We start from the raw sequence: 21249 nt of genomic DNA, 5'->3' as shown, positions 1-21249 counted from the left end.
GTTGGTTTGGAAACAATTAGAACAAGCTGCAGGAGCCCAGGGAGACCATTCTCCAAATGTCACCCAATTAACTAGCTTCATCTATACTGAACACACAACAGCTCTCTCTCGCTATCTCCTTGTCTCAGTCTCTCTCTGTTTGTCTCTGTCTGTCACAGTGTCTCTGACTCTGATTCCCTCTGTATTGACCATTATTCACACAGTGGCCATTTTGCGCTAACGTCAAAGGTCAGGGTTAATGTCAAATCTAATGTTGCTTTCTCCTTGTCTTCTCTTTCTCTCCTCTGTCCAGGCCAACCATCCAGGGCGATGGGCAGGACAAGGCAGCAGCAGCAACAGCAGCCTGGCTCTAAGGGACAGAAGGGGAATGCGGGCGCCAGCTCTCGGAGGGGACCTGTCTAACCAGCACCTCTCGCACCATTACTCGCCGCTGTACAGCCGACCCCCTGCCTCAGAACGACACACTGCCAGAGAGGAGCGTCACTGCCAGGGGCTCCTAGGGGTTCTAGCCCAGTCCTCGACTCGGCCCGCAGCCTCAGGCTCGGCCACAGCTCCAAATCCCGCCCCTGCCTCCACGTCCACTTCCGCTGCTCTGGCCCCAGCATCAACTCCTTCCTCCTCGGCCCGGCCAAAAGCTCCATCCTTAGACCCATGTCCATATAAAGCCCCGGGCTCTGGCTCTTCCTCCGCTAATCCCCCCGCGCCGACAACACTTTCCCCCCGGCAGCCAGAGGAGGCGCTCTCTTCCTCCGAATCCTTAGCTCCAGGAGGAGGAGGAGGGGGCCTATCCGGAGGAGGACCAAGGAGATGGGGATGCGAGCACCTCCCACCCAGCCAGATCCCCCGTGCGGTGGGGGGAGTCGGGAGCAGCGTCTCCTCGAGCCTCCACAGCCTGGCCAGCCGCGGGAGCCCCTGTCCGAGCCCCTCCTCTGAGCGAGCCTCTCCTATGCCTCTTACTCCTCCCCCTGTCTCATCTTCCTCATCCTCGTCCTCCTCCTCTTCGTCCTTGTTCACTGGTCGTTTGGGGCAACCGCCGCGAGGCCCCCTTTCACTGCATAGTTACAGCCGTAAAAATGTCTTCCTCCAACACTCCCTTCATACTGCCGAACTGCAAGCCCTTGCACAAAGAGACAGCTGAGGGCACTAACACACACACACACACACACACACACGCACACACACACACACACACACACACACACACAAACCACCTCAGCTATGAGCAGCCATAACACTAGACTTGAATAATGGATTGTGTTTGAGTCTTCTTCCCCTCCGAGACGTGTTGTCATACATGTACAGTACACACACACACACACACACACACACACACACACACACACACACACACACACACACACACACACACACACACACACACACACACACACACACACACACACACACACACACACACACACTGTGCAGTTCAGATCGACCTTCTGCTGGTATTTGGGTGTCAGGAGATGGATAGATGTGCTCTCATGAACACACACACAAACAAATGTCAGGCAGACAATTAACCACTTAACCCCTAGCGTCCGCATTCTGGGGGGAACATTTGCGGAATATAGCACAACTACAAGCTCACCACACAACATATTGTGAGTTGTTAGAGATTTGGTGTAGAGAGGGAAAAAAAGAGCGGTCCACGACGTGCAGAGCCAACCTTGGTCAAGTTTACTTAGTAGAGGGTTTAAGTGGTTAAAATCCTATATTCTTAGTTAACTAATACTTAGTTGACCAGGGTTGGCTTTATATTTACTTACAGTAGTCCACTCTTTCCCCCCCCCTCTACACCATATTCACCACAATTACTGAGCTTGCATAGAGCTTGTATATCTGCTATTTTTGGCAAACGTTTCTCCCCGGAATTGCAAGGGTTGAAGTAGTTTTTAAGGCACTCATCTGTCTGTCTATTAGGCCTCCCACGTTATGTCATGCTGACAGTTGAGATCTGCTTACACCCACTGACAGGCATGCACAATGCACACTAACTCTTACACCAGTGCACAGAAACACACAGAAACACACTCTGTAGACACTTAGACACACAGACACACCCACCCTTGTCTCCAACATCTCTATTTCAGAGCCTAAGAAAAATTGGGTATTTACGACAGGAGAAATGTGAGAGATTATAGTTGTATGTGTGTGTAAGTGTTTTTTTTTTTTAAAGATACTCTTATTCTTTATGATTTTACTGTATTTTACCAGGACAAATCACATGCTGCTTATGGAACTATATGACAGACAGTAGTTGACATTCATGAAGATATATTCATTGCCAAATGCTACTGTAGTATGTCAACTCAACCCTGACATCAACTGACTCTGTTAACTGAATCCATTTTAAGGTGGAATTCCTCCTTTAGAAACTGCATGCTTCATAAAAGTTACATAAAATTCAGCTAAAACATTTTGTATAGTGACAAAGGGCACTTTTAATAATAATCACTCACACATGTTTGGATAAAGGAATCAAATTTGAAGAATTCATATGAATACATCTCCACAATATAAAAGAAAGAAAATCACTTCGAAAATATCCTTATGGTTCATATGAACTTTTTGAAATTTGAATGTTTATCCAATATTGTAGATGTACTGTATGCTTAATAATGGGAAAATGTTTTTATAAGAAAAAGAAACTGCTTATCACACTAGCCATGGCATTATGTAGGTGCGTATCACAGATGTAAGATGAAAATATTTAATAGAAATGCTCTTTAGGACTGGGTATCAAACAATAATGCGGAACAGTATCTTATTGATATACAGTATAGTAGCAATGAAAAAGTCTTTAAGGCGTCGAAAGGTATTAAAAACGCTTTAACATATTGGATTCTTACAAAGCTATCTCAGGCTTTCTATGGAATTATGATATTTCTTTTTTTATTGAAGGAGTCAACTGCAAGTTTATTTGGAACAACAAATGATACTTACCAACAATAACAGATACTGGTTTGCACTGGCTCACCAAGCAGAAAGTGCTCCCTCTCTTCATTCAAGATACTGTAGAAAGGTATTGGTTGAAAGTATTATGTTAAACCCTGTACCAAAACTAAGTACTGTATCTACAGGGGTTACACATTATACAAAGATGCCCAGTCCTAATGTGCTAGCCTGCATTTCAACTCCACTTCTCAAATTAGTTGGCTAAATTGAAGAAAGAAAACCAATACAATGAGAAATGGATGCTATCATCAGGCTAGCAATGCACTGTTTTGACACTAAGACACGCGGAAGATGACTTTTGTATTGAGAATGATTTTCATGTAACTGCCATTACCAGCTGAGCCCTGCTTCATTGTTCACAGGTTACTGTTCAATATGAAAGGAAACAAGATCTTAGTTTATACCCCATTGATTTGTGAACTGACCAGACTACATTATAACAACCATTAGGGATTGAGATAAAAACTGAATTTTCTACCACAAGATGTATCCTGAAACGTGTTGGGAAGAAAGTCGGCCATTGCTGAACACACCAAACCTCTAGATTTCTCGGCTGACTAGTCTCTACATAATGAACTTCATTCCAGAGGGGTTGCAATGTACGTGGATTGCACTGTCCTATATCTACAGATGGCAGAAGCCTGCCCAGCTGCCAAGTACAGTGCAAAGGTTCACAGCACCTTTTGTCTGTAGAGCAAAGAACGTGTTCAGTTTGGTGAGAGAGTTGTTGACCTTGTCTGGCTCTAAACTGTGACTCCCTGTAGGGAAGTGTGTGTGCATGGCTGAGAGGCAAGGACTTCTAGAGGTGAAGGACACAACTTTACTCCCACTGTTGACAGTGACCATTCTTCCCCCTCAACTCTGTTCCACTCTCTATACCTCCTTACCCCTCATCTCCTTTCCTCTCTCTGCCCCGCACAGACATACTTGTGTATGTCTGTGGAACAGATTCCAAGGAATCTATTGAAAGGAAGGGACGCGCTGGACGCCAGGGCTGCGCCCTGACGCTCATGGGTGGCAAACCTCGCACCGGAAATTCGATGAAATACATGGCAGTGAATGGAGCCAGCTGGACCAGCTCATGAACAAACATTATTTCTGAACGATTGCGCCCTTTGTCATATAATCGGTTCGGGAATATAAAAGAAGACTTATCACAGGGTGTTTTCTAATCACTTGCTTTTCGATGTGCACAGTACATAACTTTATCGAGGCATCGTTTCTGGCTCTGAGGTATCGCAAGATTCGGTTGCCAGACAGGAAATGGTGGACAGTCTCGCGATACTTTGGCCGTTCAGAAACGTACTTTTGACCTTTAGATACCTCTATAAAATTATACAGTGTAGAACATCGAAAAGCAACACAGCAGAAAACAATGTGTGATATGTCTTCTTTTATTTTCCTGAGCCGAGTATTATACAAAGGTCTCAATCGTTCAGAAATAGTGTTTGTTCATAAGCTGTCCACTTGGCTTTCATAGACTTGTTATGTCAATGTTATTTCACCGAACTTCCGGTGTGAGTTCGCCACCCAGTGCGACGAATCTGCCGAATGGAATTACAGGATAGAGAAAATTACGTCGGCGTCCCTTCCTTAAAAAATAAATTCCTTGCCTGTACCCTCATAGCCTCTTTTCTAGAGCCCCCTCCTTTCCTGTTCTCATTTCCCCCTGTTTTTGCCTTTACCTCTCATCCCTTATCGCCCCCTCTCATCCCCTCTACACTTCCCTCCCCTCCAACCCTTCTCCTCTCCCTATACCCACTCCCCGCTCCCCATCCCCTTTCCTCCCTCTCCCAACCATTCTGCTCCTTCTCCTTCCTCTCCCATCCCCTCTCATATTTCCTCACCCTTCTGCCCCCCTCTCTATTAAACTCTCACACTCTTTTATCTGCCTTTCTCTCCTTCCCAGCCTGACCCCGCCTGCTTAACCCTTGCACCGTCATACACTGTGTCCATCACAGAGTCTAATGTGAACTGAACATTCCTGGCAGGGTTTGTTTACAAGTGGTGGGTAATTAAAGCAGGGTAAACCTGATACGTTTCGCCTGACAGACCTCATAATGGATGCTACCAGTGGTCACAGAAAAATTAAAAATGTTAATTTGTATAATGAGGGACTTGTGTGCACTGCTAACTCAACAGTTTTCTGTACCTTATTTATTTGAAGCAGTTGTGATCATTCTGGTGGTGTCCAAACAGCAAATCTCAGAATTAAGACAGATTTCAAGTGTGTCCTGTTGATTACACACAATGGAAATTCACACCTGAGAGACTATATAAATGTGGCCTTAAAGGTCAGGCTGCTGAAAATCTCACCACTGGAAAACAAGTATCTGCCATCCTGAAGTGGCCGTGACTTGCAGGACTTGATATCCCACGGTTCTTAGCTACATGCACGATTAAGATACTTCAGTCCCTTTTTAGGGAAGTTATTTATTTGTTCCTGCCTTATTTCTGTTTCTTGTCACATAACCAGTTTCCCAAAACCACCTTGGCACTTGCAGGTAAATATGATGATGGTGGTGGTGATAGTGGTCGGTGATTATGATGATTAGTGTTATTTATTTGGATTTGTATAATGATAATTATAATATTTTTGTCATTATTTTTATTGTTTAATGACTATTATGTACTGTGATTTCCAAGGATGTTATTAGCATTGATTTCACTTTGATTCCGATGAGGAAAATGCTGTTGGGAAATATTGTTTAAAGGAGTGTAATGTTAATCAGTCACGGAGAGAAGTCTTATGTCTCTATCTATGACAATATGTATATTTGTATTTTTTTTATGGTCTTACTGAACTGGTATAATAATGAAACTGGACTGTATATATTGTTTTACTTTATTATTTATGTAAATTTATTTTAATGTTCATTTTGAAGTATATATAAGAATACAGGGTTCACATTGTGGCAAATATGAGATTAAAACCAGAAAAAGGGGTTTGGTTTCACGAAATGCTGCGAATACATCTTAAGCTGGATGTACAAAGGAACAATCAGATTAGATTTTTATCCATGAACACTCGAGATCTCATCGCTTTACTTGATCTTCAATCAAAAGGTGAGTCGAGTCAATCTGAATCTTCTGCTAATTGAAATGCAATCTTTGTGCAAGGATAATGCACATCACGTAAAAACTATGCTAGCCTTTTTATCACTTGGGCTGACTAAAGAGACTTCATGAAAACAGATAATCTGATCAGTACTAACTCATACTCATTCTCAGTCATGTGCGAGGAAATTTGGGTCAACCCATGAAACCAGTCCTCAAGGCCTGACACCTGATTAATACTTAGTTGTTAGCCACTGTTTTGGTGCACAACACGATGCACAACAAAGTATAGATCAAGCATAACATGCCAAGCCTTTGACCAGGTTTTTCGCTTTGTTAGGCTATACTTTGAAGATAGAAGGGTGGGGGCTTCTTCAGTTCAGTTGGCATGTTCCAGACAGGCAGTCATTACTTAAGAGAATCTTTTTATTAGTTTTTCTAATGGATGACAGACGTGCTTAATTTGATCAAAAAAGTTTTTTAAAGCGTGCCGCCACCCTCGGGATTTCTCTGCTATAGGTCTCAAAGGCAACTTTTTCAACCTCGAAGTTGTTGTTAGTTCATGAAGGACATTTTACTGAAAGATTTTCATCCACTGTATTGTTATTATATACTATTAATAAAATGGATGAAAAAAAACATGTTGAAGCTTGTTACTTGCTCTGTAATACAATGCGAGAATGACTGGGATATGTTACATGAACAATCCAATGACCAGAATTCCTCTATAAAATACGCATTAAACAAGTCACCTTCTTAACTCGGATGGATACTGTAGTTCTCACAGCTAAAGAAATTAATAAAATAATGAATGCTATTCTAGTTTAATCTACATTACATAGTGCTATGCATTAAAATGTAATATGTGCACCATACAGATGAAGTTCAGAGCGAACCCAAATGCAGAACACAGCCATGAGAGATTAGGTGAGAGGTCCAAGAAGATTTATTTGTGGGGAACAGCGTGGGAAGGCTGGAATGGCAGGCAAGCAGGTATAAGCAGCCAGACAAGCGATCAGGCAGGGAGGCAGATGGGAGTGGGTGAGGTGCCAGGGTTAAAATACAGGAGAGGTGATGAGCTGATGGATGGCAGGTGTGTTGGCTGAGGGAGATGACTATTCAGGTGTGCATGATGAGCAACAGGACAGGAACACACACTAGCATAGAAAGACTAACATACACAACTAATGTACAGAGAGACCAACAGGGCACCCAATGGGTACACAGAACAGGAGAGGTTAACACACAGAAACACGAGGGAAGATACAGCGACACTATATAATATACCTATATTTTGGGGACCTGCTAGGAGTGCTATCCCATGACCCATTGGACAGAAGGTCAGCATATCAGTAAACACAACAGTACATTGCTAAGGAGGTATATTTGATTGTAGAGAGCTTTTTACAATAATGCTTATTTTAACTACTCTGCAATACTCATGGAGAACTGAGCAAAAACATATGAATGTTTTACTTAAACAATCTTGTTTTACATTCAGATTATCACCACTGAATGGTCAGCTGCCATTAATCTAGGTATGATCGGGGTTCACAGGACCCCAATGGAAACAAGCCGTAAGGGCTCGTACACACTGCAGGAGATTTGGTCCGAGATTGCTGTCGCCGACATTTTTTGGCGCTCGCCGACAAAACCTCCCGATCTGACGCAGATCGGCCTTTGATCTGCGAGATAATGCTCGCTCTGTGTGAAAGGTTCCGCGAGACGATGTGGCCGCGATTATCCGCTCTGCGACGGCTTTCCGACCGTTTTCAGATAACTACCATGTTAGATATTCAGCTCTGTCCCAGACAGGAGATCGGACAGTATCATACATTATGAAAGGGTCTGCGAGGAGATCCACGCTACAGCCAATGAGAGCACATTACAGCCACCGTGGCCAGGGGAGCGTCGCTGGATCTGACCACAACAAACAGTCCCTACCGCAATATTACCGTCCAGTCCTGTATTAAGTTAACATTATAAAACAAAATGAGAGAGTGAGCGAGCCTGGTGGGCTGTTTATTTTAGAGGAATTGTACAGAGAGAGAGAGAGAGAGACAGACAGACAGACAGAGAGTGAGAGCAAGAGCGAGCTCTGTGTGTGTGTGTGTGTGTGTGTGTGTGTGTGTGTGCGCAGCATGTGCTCGCTGTTATGAACAGCGTTGCCAGATGTTGCGAGAGAAATAAGCAACCAGGTCTATGAAAACAAGCCCAAGAAAAGGCCACTTGAGCACTTTAAACCTATTTACAAATACATTGGATATTTGAAAATAGCCGATCTACAAGCTCACAACGCGTCGCAGCTATTTTCAAATAAAAATCTTGAGAAAATTTTGGAATATTTTCCAAATCCACACAAATCTTGTATGGGGGTCTATGATGGCACAACATATTTACAGAAGGGGGGTCTGCGGACAAATACATATTATGTGTTGTTTAAACCACTGGTTTAAACAACATTAGGAAACAAGGCCAAATAAGCAACTACACAAATAAGCCCAAAAAATGCACCCCGCAACAACCAATATTTACAAGCAACTCTACAGAAAAACAAGCCCAAAGTCGCTTATAATAAGCGGACATGGCAACGCTGTCACTGACGGCTTCTGCGCACTTGACGTGGAGAGAGAGAGAGAGAGAGAGGGAGAGCGAGAGAGGGGGGAGAGGGAGAGGGAGAGAGGCATATCACGGGATACGTCGATTAAAATGAATTGGAATAAACTCAAATGTATGTATTGGGTCTGACTCTGGAGATAGCATTCTAGTGAACTATCCTACAGTGTGTCAGCCCTTGTCGGGGATCAATCCTGTTGTGAAGACCACAACGATATTATGACAGCCGATTTCAAGAAATAAACTCCTGCAGTGTGTAATGCTTAACGATCAGATAACCCCCCGAGCACTTTAAGGTCCTGCAATGTGTACCTGCCTTTAGGCTTTCTTGGGGGTTATCCCTTTGGCATCCTTTTTTATGAAACTGTTACCTCTGTGCTCTTTTTTGCAAACTGTTAATAAAGTATTCAATCAATCAATACAACATGGCAGCTGACCAGTCAGCACACGTTTATCACCCTTGCATTTATTTTATTACTCTGCTCACCCATGACTAGCCTGGGCACCATTCCTTTTCGGGTATATGATCCGGTCAGGAGCGGAAGTTAAAAAAATTAAAAGTGGCCGGATGGGCAGAACCGGAAACACGTCTCACCACAAAATAGGTCCGTGCTAATAAAATCCTTGATCCGGCATAGTTTAGCTTATTTTTTAAATATAAATGTGCGTGCACTATCCGGAGACTATTTAGCGTCTGTATTATCCCACGGGGAAATTCTATTCCATTTAAATAGGGATTGGGGAACCAAAACAAAGCGGCACCGCAAAAACCGGATGGGCAGAATCCGGAAAGAGGATTCTTTTCTTTTCTTTTTTTCAGTAGACCGGATCATATGGGTCTTTAGTAACAGAGACCAGGCTTTCCTCCGAGGTGGAAAGACTGGTGATGCGAGGTTAACCCATGACAAATACAGGATTTGATATTGGATAAAGCCTTACATTTAAAGGGATATTTCACTTTAAAATAAACATTTAAAAAAATAGTAATGGAAAAATCACGGCCCCCTCACGCATTAGAAGGATATTCTGATACGCATCAGAATATCCTTCTAATGCGTGAGGGGGGCTGTGATTTTTCCATGACTTTTTATTTATTTTTATGCTTATTTTATTTAAGTGAAATATCCCTTTAAGTAGAATCACTAAGGACTAATCACTAACTAAGGACTACTTTTAACTAATCTTTTTTATGCAGTTTTTACTTGCAGCACTGTCTGAAAAAAGGGAAAATATCTGAATTGTGTGTGGTTTTTTCCCCCTCACAATTCCAACTTTATAAGCCCTATTTTGGGGCAACAGGCAAACCAGCAGGAAGCGGAGTCAACAGCGTGGAGGATGGGGCGTGACAATAGACCATTTCCGGACTGGAGTACCTGCGGAAAAGTGGTGGTGAGGTAGGCTGGTGGATTAAATCATGACCAATCAAATGGTCGCTTTTCATTACCTTTTAGAGCAGTGTGTGCTGCATTCAGCCCAACTGGTACAATGTCATGGAAGAAAAGTCAGACATAATTTCTCCCAAGGGCAAACCGAGTCTTTGTGTTTGAGGTGGTGGGAGAGGTGCAGAGTCCTCAACAACGAACTACGGCACGTCAAACATCTACAAAGGAAATGACAAATAACAAAATAATGCAGTTATATCTGACACAGGTCCTATGAGAAGCTTTCAGTTCAGAAGCTTCATAATGCAAAAAACTACGTGGGTGGATGTCCGCACTACAGTAGCTGCTTCTCCAGATCCAGGGTCCTGCTGCTTTGTGTCCACTCTATGCTTGAGGTACACTGAATTATGACGGGGGCAAGTCTGCAGACAGTCCTTGGACGTGTACGTGACTGCTCCCTGTCTGAAACACTACATGGGCATCTTAAGAAATGGTTCAATGGTGTCTGGCGAAGAGCCAAACAAACTCTTGCAGGATGTTTAATAATCTATCTAGTTCACCAATTAGTAAGCCTTTCATAAAGAAACCTACAGTATATGGACATCAAGCCTTCGATATTCTCTGTGTATCTCTCTGTGTATCATGGTATCAACAGTTTTGTTTGATATAAGCATTCATCACTGTGGATTAGAATGCATTAAAACATGCAACCAGAATGAAACAAGCATAACACATGTATACATGCTCTGCAGGGATGCTATTTCCCGGTGTACAAAGGATGTGCTGTTGTGTGTCGTGTGTGTGCAAAACTGTTACCAAGTGCAGTATAATCAGCTAGGGCACAAGTTACTCTTCTTTGCAGCTCGAGGGTCCTCTGTGATGTCACAATCTTTTAACTCCATCTGATGTCTCTGCTGCCCAGTGCAGCAAATTCATTTAATCTCACTTTTAAGCAAACTGGCAACAGCAAGACTACTACTGAGACAGGCGCACGCATGCACGCCACACACGTACGTGCACACACAGAGAGAGCATACAGGAAATTTGGAACTACTGCTAATTGCAACTGATGTCTAGTTATTCATTGTTTCAGTTAATCATTTAGGCATTTAATTGAATGTAGGCCCGCCTTGGCCCTGGGGGTGGTGTGTACTATCCATTGCCACAGCCTCAACAATCATTCTGGTTGTTTCATGCCACTCATCTTCTGACAGGAATGGTAGAGCTTTAAATCCCAGATCAATTGCTGATGACACATGAAGGGTAACCTCGCGTCACCAGTCTTTCCACCTCGGAGGAAAGCCTGGTATGCAAAGACCCGTGTGATCCGGTCTAGGCCATGCCTACTGAAAAAAATGATAATAATAATTCTCCTTCCGGATTTTGCCCATCCGGTTTTGCGGTGCCGCTTTGTTTTGGTTCCCCAATCCCTATTTAAATGGAATAGAATTTCCCAGTGGGATAATACAGACGCTAAATAGTCTCCGGAAAGTGCATTCACATTTATATTTAAAAAATCACACCCTGTGTGAAGTGGGCGGTGTCTTGCTAGCTAATCACAATACTGAATGGAGTCGATCAATCATGTACAAAGGATAAATACATTTATTGAAACACTCTTTATGATGGACAAAACCATAACTTGAAAAAAACCAAATTTTGGTTTTTTTCAAGTTATGGTTGCTTATATAGGGCTATGCACATGTGTCATGTGACACTGGCCAATCACAGTCCTGAATAGGCTGTGATTGGCCAATCACAGCGCAGGATAATTCTACTAATTTCCTGGGCCCAGATCACAGCGCAGGAAAATGTACATTTTTCCAAATCTCACTTATAGGGGCGGTTTCACCGCCCAAAAATCACACCCTGTGTGAAGTGGGCGGTTGTTAGCTAATCACAATACTGAATGGAGTCAACCAATCATGTACAAAAAATAAATACATTTATTGAAACACTCTTTATGATGGAAGAAACCATAACTTAAAAAAAACAAATTTATGGTTTTGTTTAAGTTATGGTTTCTTATATACTGTAGGGCTATGCACATGTGTCATGTGACACTGGCCAATCACAGTCCTGAATAGACTGTGATTGGCCAATCACGGTGCAGGGTTAGGCGGGGTACATTTTTGGCCAATCACAGCGCAGGATTTGTTGTACAAATATCCAAACCTCACTTATAGGGGCGGTTTCACCGCCCAAAAATCACACCCAGTGTGAAGTGGGCGGTGTGGTCACAGTGGTCATCACAGTGATGGAAGTTCACTTAAAGAAAAGTAATATTGTGGACCCCCCATTGTACACCCCCCATTGTACACCCCTAACTTAAAAAAACCCATAAATGTGTTTTTTTTAAGTGCATAGTCCTATTTATAGGGCTATGCACATGTGTCATATTTCACTAGCCAATCACAGTCCTGAATAGACTGTGATTGGCCAATCACGGTGCAGGGTTAGGGGGGTACACTGGTGGCCAATCACAGCGCAGGGTTGGGGGGTGCAAATAGTCCAAAACTCACATATAGAGGCGGTTTCACCGCCCAAAAATAAGCTAAACTACGCCGCATCAAGGATTTTATTAGGACGGACCTATTTTGGGGTGACGTCTTTCCGGATCTGCCCATCCGGCCGCTTGATGACGCGGATGACGCGCCTGGTGACGTAGAGTTACTTCCTCTCCCGACCGGATCATAGACCCGAAAAGATATGCTGCCCAGGCTACATGAAGGGTAACCTTTTCCTGTGGTCACTCACATACAATATCAGCTGGTCTTGGTGCAGAGCATTTTGTATGCTTATTTTTTACGAATGCATCTTCCAGTCTTTTGCATGTCTTGAAAAACCTGTGCATGAGTTGGGCAATGGTGGAGTATGTGAGGTTAATCTGACATAACACAAGTTGCCACTATGGGCTTTAGAGCCTTGACAAATACCTCAGCACTGGATATGTCTGACTCTCTGAACGCCATTACATCATTTTCCTTCCTCACCTCCAGGGAAAGTAGTGCAGAGCTGATGGCTGACTGCTGCTCGATAGGAAGCGCTCAGCCATATCGTCCACGCTGGTCCATCCAGTCGGAACATCGGCTATCATTTTGTGCTGTGGGAATTCCAGCATGGTTTGTTTTGTCGCAACACATGGAGACCTTGAGGGCTGCGGGGGGAAAAAATGCAGTGACATGTCTGATTCTGTGCTATACAGTGCTGGGTCCACAGCATAGACTGTACTGTGAAGCAAGGCATATTAGACGCATTGTCCATAACCAATGCTGGCTGTTTTCCCTCCACGCCCCATTCCTCTACTGTCTTACACATCATTGCTTCCATGTTAGCCCCTCTGTGAGACTTGTGTGCTACTATATGGTTTCCAAAATATGAGTAGCCGCTGTGCAATCATGTGTTATGTTGTTGTTGTAGCATGTCACGGTCACGTCACCATAGGATTGTGTTGCTCTTGATAGATGTCCAATGTCCATGCATCGCATACAGTATATGTCAATCCGTTTGGCTTTGCAACATTATTTCTGACTCCACTTCGCCGTATATATCTGGAATCTTTCAGAGAAATAAACTCATGAAGGAAGGACATATCTGGGCTCAAGTGTTTTTAGCATTTGATGGAAGGCTGCATTTTTGACCAGAGTAACCTATATGGGCAAATATCTCTGCAAATGAAATGAGAAATTGATCTTCATTTTGCCCTTTCCGACCTTGTGTACATTTTGCTTAAATGTTTGGCTGGTTCTCTCTAGAGTCTTACCCTTGTCAGCAGTTTGCTCTGGATGATGGCAGTTGCACCCAGAAATGTGTGGTGTAGCTACCATTATTTCGTCTTGCCATTGAAGTGTTTGCATATTGCAGTGGTCATAGTTCAAGTTCATACTGTACTGTAGGTCAATTTCTACTGTGCCTGCCAGGCACACATTTAAAAATGGCTGCATCTGTATCAACTAAGAAAGGAGATGTCAAGAGGAAAGCAGAAGCAGGGATACGGTATTCCATCTACAGGTTTGTCTGTAATGGTTATAGAAATTCATAATAACACATAATGTAATCACTGGATATTGTTATGATAACAGATCAGATATGCTGTCATATCCTTGAATCTTACACATTATTTAGAGATACATCATACTGGGCCAGTATGAGTACTTAAACCAGTGATTTTAAAAAAGACTGGCAGGGGCAGCCAGGGGGTGCTAATTAAAAAGGAGTGTACAAATGAAAATGTCATTGCTGTCCGGCAGAAACCAGCTAACTCCATTTTGACGTTTGGCATTTTTCCCATAAATCAGGGCCACTGAACACCCTTTACGTCTGTGTGTTGGTAAAAAAAAAAATTGAACCAATTAAAAGCTTCTGACAAAACCAGCTAACTCCATTTGATCCTCACATTTTCTGCTAAACCAGCGAAGTCCACCGGAGTTAGCTGGTTTTGCTGACTCCAGGCTCCACCCCCTTTTGACCTCCAACCTCATTGTGAGCTTGGAGTTATATTCAGCTGTTCTTATCAATGATGAACAAAACCTCCTAACTTTTTTCATTTCCTGAAAAATGAACATTTTGGAGTTAGCTGGTTCCTGCCGGACAGCAGAGATACTAGACTGGGGACTGGCCTACTCGAAACGATGCAAGTCGGGAACTAACTTTCTATCTGTGTCCCTTAATGCCCATATATGGAGATCCCTGATGTCATCAGCTCATATACGGGCATGCCTAGGGCATATTGGTCAGAACGATGGTTCTGGATAACCGCCTATCCGACCGGCTCTAGGCCGGTGTAACAGCCCAAAATATACCCCCGGCCAAACTATACCCAGGGTTACAGTGGGCTTTAATGTAAGTTAACTTGGTTGAATAAAATACAGTATATTATTCACTCAAGTTACCTTATTTAGGAAAAACATGTTACTAAATAATGATTACTAAAATAATGACGTAAAAAACAATGAATGAAAAACACAAGGGGCATGTAGTCTGGGTTAGAGGGGTATATTCTGGGCTAGCCTATTTTATACCCTGGGTATAAAAGAGGTTAGCCCACAAAATTAGAAGCCCTCAGCTGTTTTAGAATCCTTTCTGATTGACATCCAAAATGGAGCTTCAAGTGGAAGAAATATTTCTAGCTTGTATCAAAATCTATTGTCAATGGTTCCCAGTGACACTCTTTATATAAAAGCAAAGTGGGAGGCTGAAATACAACAAGAGATTACACAAGAAGAATGGGTTGATGCCTGCACTGAAGCGCACAAAGTAACTAATTCAAATTCTTGGAGAGAATATCAGTGGAAAATTACGAGTAGGTTTTTTAAGACCCCGTTACTGACTGCCAGAGCAGGCACTACTCATACAAGCAAGTGTTGGAGGAGATGTGGTGAGCAGGTCGGCGACCACTCACATATCTTTTGGGCATGTCCTAAAGTGCGGCAGTTTTGGAATGCAGTATCTAGCGACATCAATAAAGTATTTGATACTCAAGTACCACAAGATTTCAAGGCGGCTATTCTAGGAATTGTGCCGACAGGTTTTGAAGGCAGGAAGAATATTTACCTCCTTCAGATATTGTTAACGGCAGCCAAAAAATGCATCACAATTAACTGGTTGGGTCTGCTCCCTCCGACCCCCGAACAATGGTTGAATAAAGTCAAAGAGATTAGAGATATGGAAAGAACCACTTATTTGGTGAGGCTGCAAAGCGAGCAATTTACCAAAAAGTGGACAACTTTTGCACGCATTGAGTTATGATACGATTTATAATTTTATAAAGAGATTTGTATTATGTGTGCGGTATGTGTGAGGATACATATTGTACATTCTTCTGTTCTTTCATGTTTGTATATTTCTCTTTGATTACTTCAGATATTTTGTTTTTTTTCTGTCTGTTTTTTGTTTTTCTTTACTTTTCTTATTCTTTTGTTGCTGAGATTTTGCGCATTATAGGTGTCTCTCTCTCTCTCTCTCTCAGGTAGCTCTCGTGCACATCCGGGCAGAGGTAGAGGAGCTGGTAGGCAAGATAATGTATAAGACAAAAAAACTCCCACTGCTTCTCTCAGGAAGGGACCGCACACTCTAATGATGATGGACAGGACTCACTTAATGCTTCATTCTTTTTTTTCGCTGTGTTGGCTTATATGTGTTTCTCTATATATATATGTGTGTGTGTGTGGATTCTTATAGTATGTGTATGTATATGTATATATATATATATATATATATATATATATATATATATATATATATATATGCTTTTCAATTCACAATATTGTTGTGCCAGTTTAACCTGGTGTCTCTATTTTGGGCATGTTGTGACTCGTTAGTGGTTTTGTTTAGATTTTTAACCAGTTCACTATAAGCGGGTGGCAGCCAGATTCTACGGCTGTTTGGGGGTCCTTTTGAATGGAAAAGTTTGGAATACCCTGACCCTTAGACTACTTCTCAGTCATAAGTTGACTTCTTCCAGACGGATCAATAATGTGTTCTGAAGCCCTCCGAGACCACTCAGTCAGATTGCCATGTCTGGCTATATAGGCATCAATTTAGTGGGATATGACAGTACAGTGTCTCTTGTGTCTGCCATGCTGGGATGTAGAGATGGCACACCTTGCACATCACTCAATCACTTGTCAGTTGAATCTACTGTGCTGAACAGCCTGAACTTGTGTCAGGATTCAACCCGTTTTGTGTCACTATCACATTATGCCTGGTCATTGATTCCAGTGGCTCCATGTGTCTGTGTGCATGTCACAGTCATTGCTCTGTTGCTGTGCCATTTGTCAAAATCAGTCTAGATAGGTCGGATCAATTTAGTTTGTACCCCCTGTCACATTGTCTCTCTTTCTTTGACATAATTCTCTCCTCCCTCTCCCTATATGAGCCAATATCTCTTGTCACTATCTCTAACTGTCCAAAGCAAACCTCTTATTGCATCGCCCAGGCAGGGCTATTACATTGTTAAGCTGGAGACACATACAGGACACACTCAAAACGCATAACAGGCAGGTCCATATCACACCGTCTCACAGCTCCCAAGACACTTTTGATACTCCTGACTTGCCAGAGTTGTGTTTGTCGCCTGGGCAGTCATACAGATTACCACACACACGCACACACACACACACGCTCACACGCACACACGCACACGCACAAAGGCAGGACAACAGACATGCACACATGTCCTTGCCTGATGTCCTCCATGCATGATTTACTCCGTTTAGTTTGCTGGCCAGGAATGTGATGGCTTGTGCAGGTGCTGAACAGGAATTACGAGCAGTGGACTCATTGTGACTGTTAAATGTTGATGACTCGCCCATTAAGCCGAAGCCGTTTGTCTATGTTGGAATAATGAGTTTGATTTGAAAATCCATGCTTCTGCTTTTGATATCCCCCCTCTGGTCTTTCATTTTAACTCATTGACTGCCATTTGATGAGTACACTCGTCATGCCATTGACGAATTGACGAGTCTGTGGTGTTTTCGATGGTTTACGATAGAGGGCGCTGTTCTGCAGCCTGTGAATGATGATGGTGATGATGATGAAGACCACAGCAAAGATTACGTGATTACAACAAAATGGAGCTGGTGTGGTTTAGTATTATAGGATTTATAAAAATATTTTTTTCTCTGCATTCTGTAGTTTTTTGGCAAAAATAAGCTACATTCAACTACTATGGAATGGATAATCGTGGCGGCACATTTTTTTTTCTCAGATTCTAATGATCCACCCGCCGATAAAGCGATCGGCGGGTGGATCATTGTGAAGAATAATATTCTATTATTTTTCAGAGGATAGTGAAAATGCTTGGAATCGTTGGCAAGGGCAGCCATAGATGATGTTTAACTCTGGTAGTCAATGAGTTAAGACCTGAGGCCGATTCTACAAATGCCTTCTAAATCAGTAGTTCTCATACTAAGATGTTTCTAAAATGTTCAAAAATAGCAGATGTACAAGCTGCAAATAGCATTGGCTATTTTTTAATAGCCACGGCTAAAATCTAAAAAATCTCTTTCCCGGTTTTAATTGGTTAATCGCCAGTCGGGATATGTTTTATCCCTGCTGGTCAGACTGAATGAAATGCATGCATTCAGTCTACATTTATTTTGGGAAAAGTAGACTGCCTGTTTGATATTTAAGTTTGAGAATATCACAATTTAACAATTTAGTTAAAGATATCTCAACCACGTTTTGTTGCTCGTTTTTGCTTGTTTTTGTTTTTTTTGCTTGTTTTTGTTTTTTTTGTTTGTTTTGGTTATGTTTAAACTTGCATGTTAGTGCAGGTACTGGCGGTATGCGCCGATCATCAAGGATATATATTTTTTTTTAAATTGGATAGGGGGCAGGTATTAATAAGAATTTATTCTTCTTCCTGCTCCTTTTCGCTCATGGGTGTATGTGATTTAATGAATTTTTGAAATCATGAATTGTGTGAACTGTACACTACCATATGCGAAACAAAATAAAATGAAATGAAATGAAATGAAACAAGCTATTTGTCGTATGAAGAAGTATATAGAGCTTAAGAAATGTTCCCTTGTTGTTGTTTTTTGTTTAGTTTTTTGACAAATAAAACCCTGAATGAGGCAGAACAAGAAGCATGAGCAGCGGAGGAGACACATGGTTGTCTGTGTCTGCTTTCCCTAGTACCAACTGTAGAAATAGTTATTTTTATTATTTTTGACATTTGACATTATTCAAATTCTCTTTTAATGTAGCACATTCACTTTCACTTCACTTTGCACATTTTATTTTGGTCATCAGTTCAACCACATAAACATACACTCCATGTGCATAAAACATATCAGTACTAAAACAAAATAACAATAATAAATTATTACAACATTATTACATCATTATTATTACATTATGACCAAAAAAGGTATAGGCTGAAGCTAATAAGCTTATTCTGCCTACCCATTCCACGTACAGTACATGACGAACAGAAAAACAGAAAAAGAAAAACAGAATGTATGAATGTATGAACGGTGCTTAGTATAAATGCATTGACAAGACTTTAGTATTTGCAGCAATGTGAACCCGCAAATGTTGAGTACCTCACCCAGCATTTAGAAACTGCCAGATGCTAACTTGCATAATGTTGGGCTATTTGCATAATTAGCATAATTAACATTAATTAGCATAATCACCTATATGGACAATATTTCAGCAAGTTCTTGGCCGATTTGGGAAATATTGGAGTGGTTTTGGGGGTTACTGAGGATGCTGAATCCATTTCTGACATTTTCATTGAATTCAATTTGAAATGGCAGTTTAAGCCATTCAAGCGTTGCGAGCTTGTAACAGGGCAGGAGGACCAGTGGGGCTTGCCTCCAGGATGGACATGATGAGGGCCCTCTCCTTCCGTCTCATGGTGCATGGAGCTAAGTGGTGCACTCTGTAGGAGGCAGTGTCTGCAGTGCCAGGGTGACAAGGGTCCGTTTGCACTTTCAGTAGATGTCCCATCTCGTTGCTGTCTGGCAGAAACCTCCTATCTCCACATTTCAACTTTCGGTTTGGTAAATTACATACTAACTACAGTGTCACACAAAAGTAGCAAAAATAGCCTATCTACAAGCTCACAGGGCGCGTGTGTGTGTGTGTGTGTGTGTGTGTGTGTGTGTGTGTGTGTGTGTGTGTGTGTGTGTGTGTGTGTGTGTGTGTGTGTGTGTGTGTGTGTGTGTGTGTGTGTGTGTGTGAAGAAGGGGGATATGAGAGTCAAAGTTGTTAGTACAGTCACTGTTTTGAGACCAGAAGCCTTATGGCATGAGGACAGAAACTGACTCTGAGCCTGCTGAATTGGGACCCATACCGCAGTATCTTTTGTCAGACGGCAGCACAGTAAACAATCAATTGCTCGGGTCACTGGGATCCTTGAGGAGCCTCTGGGCTTTGATCCCACGAGGTGCAGAGGTCCTGCATGGCTGGCTAATCAGAGCTCACATGTGAAAGGTTACTGTATAATTCAATTAGTGTCCATAATTTTATGATTCAAATTAAATATTGTTGTAGAAAATCCACCATTTTTCATTTAAGTATTAACTAAATATATCGAAAGCATACTTTTTTTCCTTGAGCTGAGAAAGTGTGTCAAAACATATTCATTTACAGAAAGAAATACAAAATACAACACATTTCAATGACCATCTAGTTTCTGTGTTTGGTCACATACAGTGCAGTATGCAGTTCAGTATTTAACACATTTGTCCCCAGAAAGAAAGTGAAAGGTTTAAATAAGTGGGCGCTCCAGACCACTCCAGTAAGGTCCATTGGTTGTGGTTGTTGGCGACAGGTCCAGTCTGCATACCCACATCCTAAGCACACATTTTGGTCTAAAAAGTTGTGTGTGGATGTGCCGTGGATGCTAATGTGTGTGGAATTACGCACACATACTGTAAGGCCATGAATATCACGTTTAGTCTGTCCCTTATGACAGTGGTGGCCTACCTTCCCTTTTAGATTGTCCCTGACAATTGTCTGGCACCTCCCACATCATTGGGGGATTGGTGTCTTGTTGTTTGGAGCCTTTATAAACTGATGTGATTCCAATACAGCTCGCTCGCACTTTGATTGTTTAGTTTAGCCTTGGTGGTTCATGTTACATATTGTTTAGGTTGGCACCTACAGTTTCATAGCACCCAACACCCATCCTTCACTACTTTACACCTCATATGCTTAGATTATTATTTATTTTGTTTGTTACTATAAGTGTTAAATAGCTATTACCCTAATAATCATTGCTATAGAGTGTTTGTTCAGTAACAGCGGTCTTCACTTCTGTCTAGGTCTTTAACAGAAAATACATTTTCAGGTCAAGATACAAATTTGATATAATCAGGAGAGTGAACTCATACAGGTTACAGGATAAACAACTGAAATTGGAAGTGATGAAACAAAAACAAAGATCAGCAGACAAATTTGGAACTGGAAGAACCAGTTTGTTATGCTCGCGAATGAGCTGGGTATAACAAGACAAATTATAATTATTGGTTTGTGAAAAAGACCACAATTTCTCAGGCAGATCATTCTACACTATTGCAACATTAAATCAAAAGACATACAGTACTCATATGGTGTAAATTGCATGTCTGTAGACATCTAGGCTATATCCTGCAGTGCAGTTCAATTATTAAAGGTTACGCTGCAATGGTGCCAGTATGAAAACATGAACCAGCTAGAAGAAAAGTGTGTACTGTATGGAAAGTGAGAATGACCATTCTAATCTCCAGCCACCATGTGGCCA

The 21249-nt window shown here is 42.0% G+C and overlaps 1 protein-coding gene across 2 annotated transcripts in view; it reads left to right on the top strand.

The window, feature by feature from the left end:
* Window positions 1-5903, top strand: part of ccser1 (coiled-coil serine-rich protein 1) — a 179536-nt gene extending 173633 nt beyond the window's left edge. For both annotated transcript variants that reach the window (XM_080432334.1, XM_080432335.1), the window contains exon 12: window positions 293-5903. In XM_080432334.1, the coding sequence (XP_080288460.1) occupies window positions 293-1138 (846 nt within the window). In that variant the 3' untranslated portion in view covers window positions 1139-5903. The remainder of the gene's footprint in view (window positions 1-292) is intronic.
* Window positions 5904-21249: the final 15346 nt, after the last annotated feature.

Source organism: Gymnoscopelus braueri, assembly GCF_963280865.1.
Source record: "Gymnoscopelus braueri genome assembly, chromosome: 7".
NCBI lineage: Eukaryota > Metazoa > Chordata > Actinopteri > Myctophiformes > Myctophidae > Gymnoscopelus > Gymnoscopelus braueri.
The sequence above is the reverse complement of the archived record's forward strand: the minus strand, read 5'-3'. Positions and strand labels throughout refer to the sequence as shown.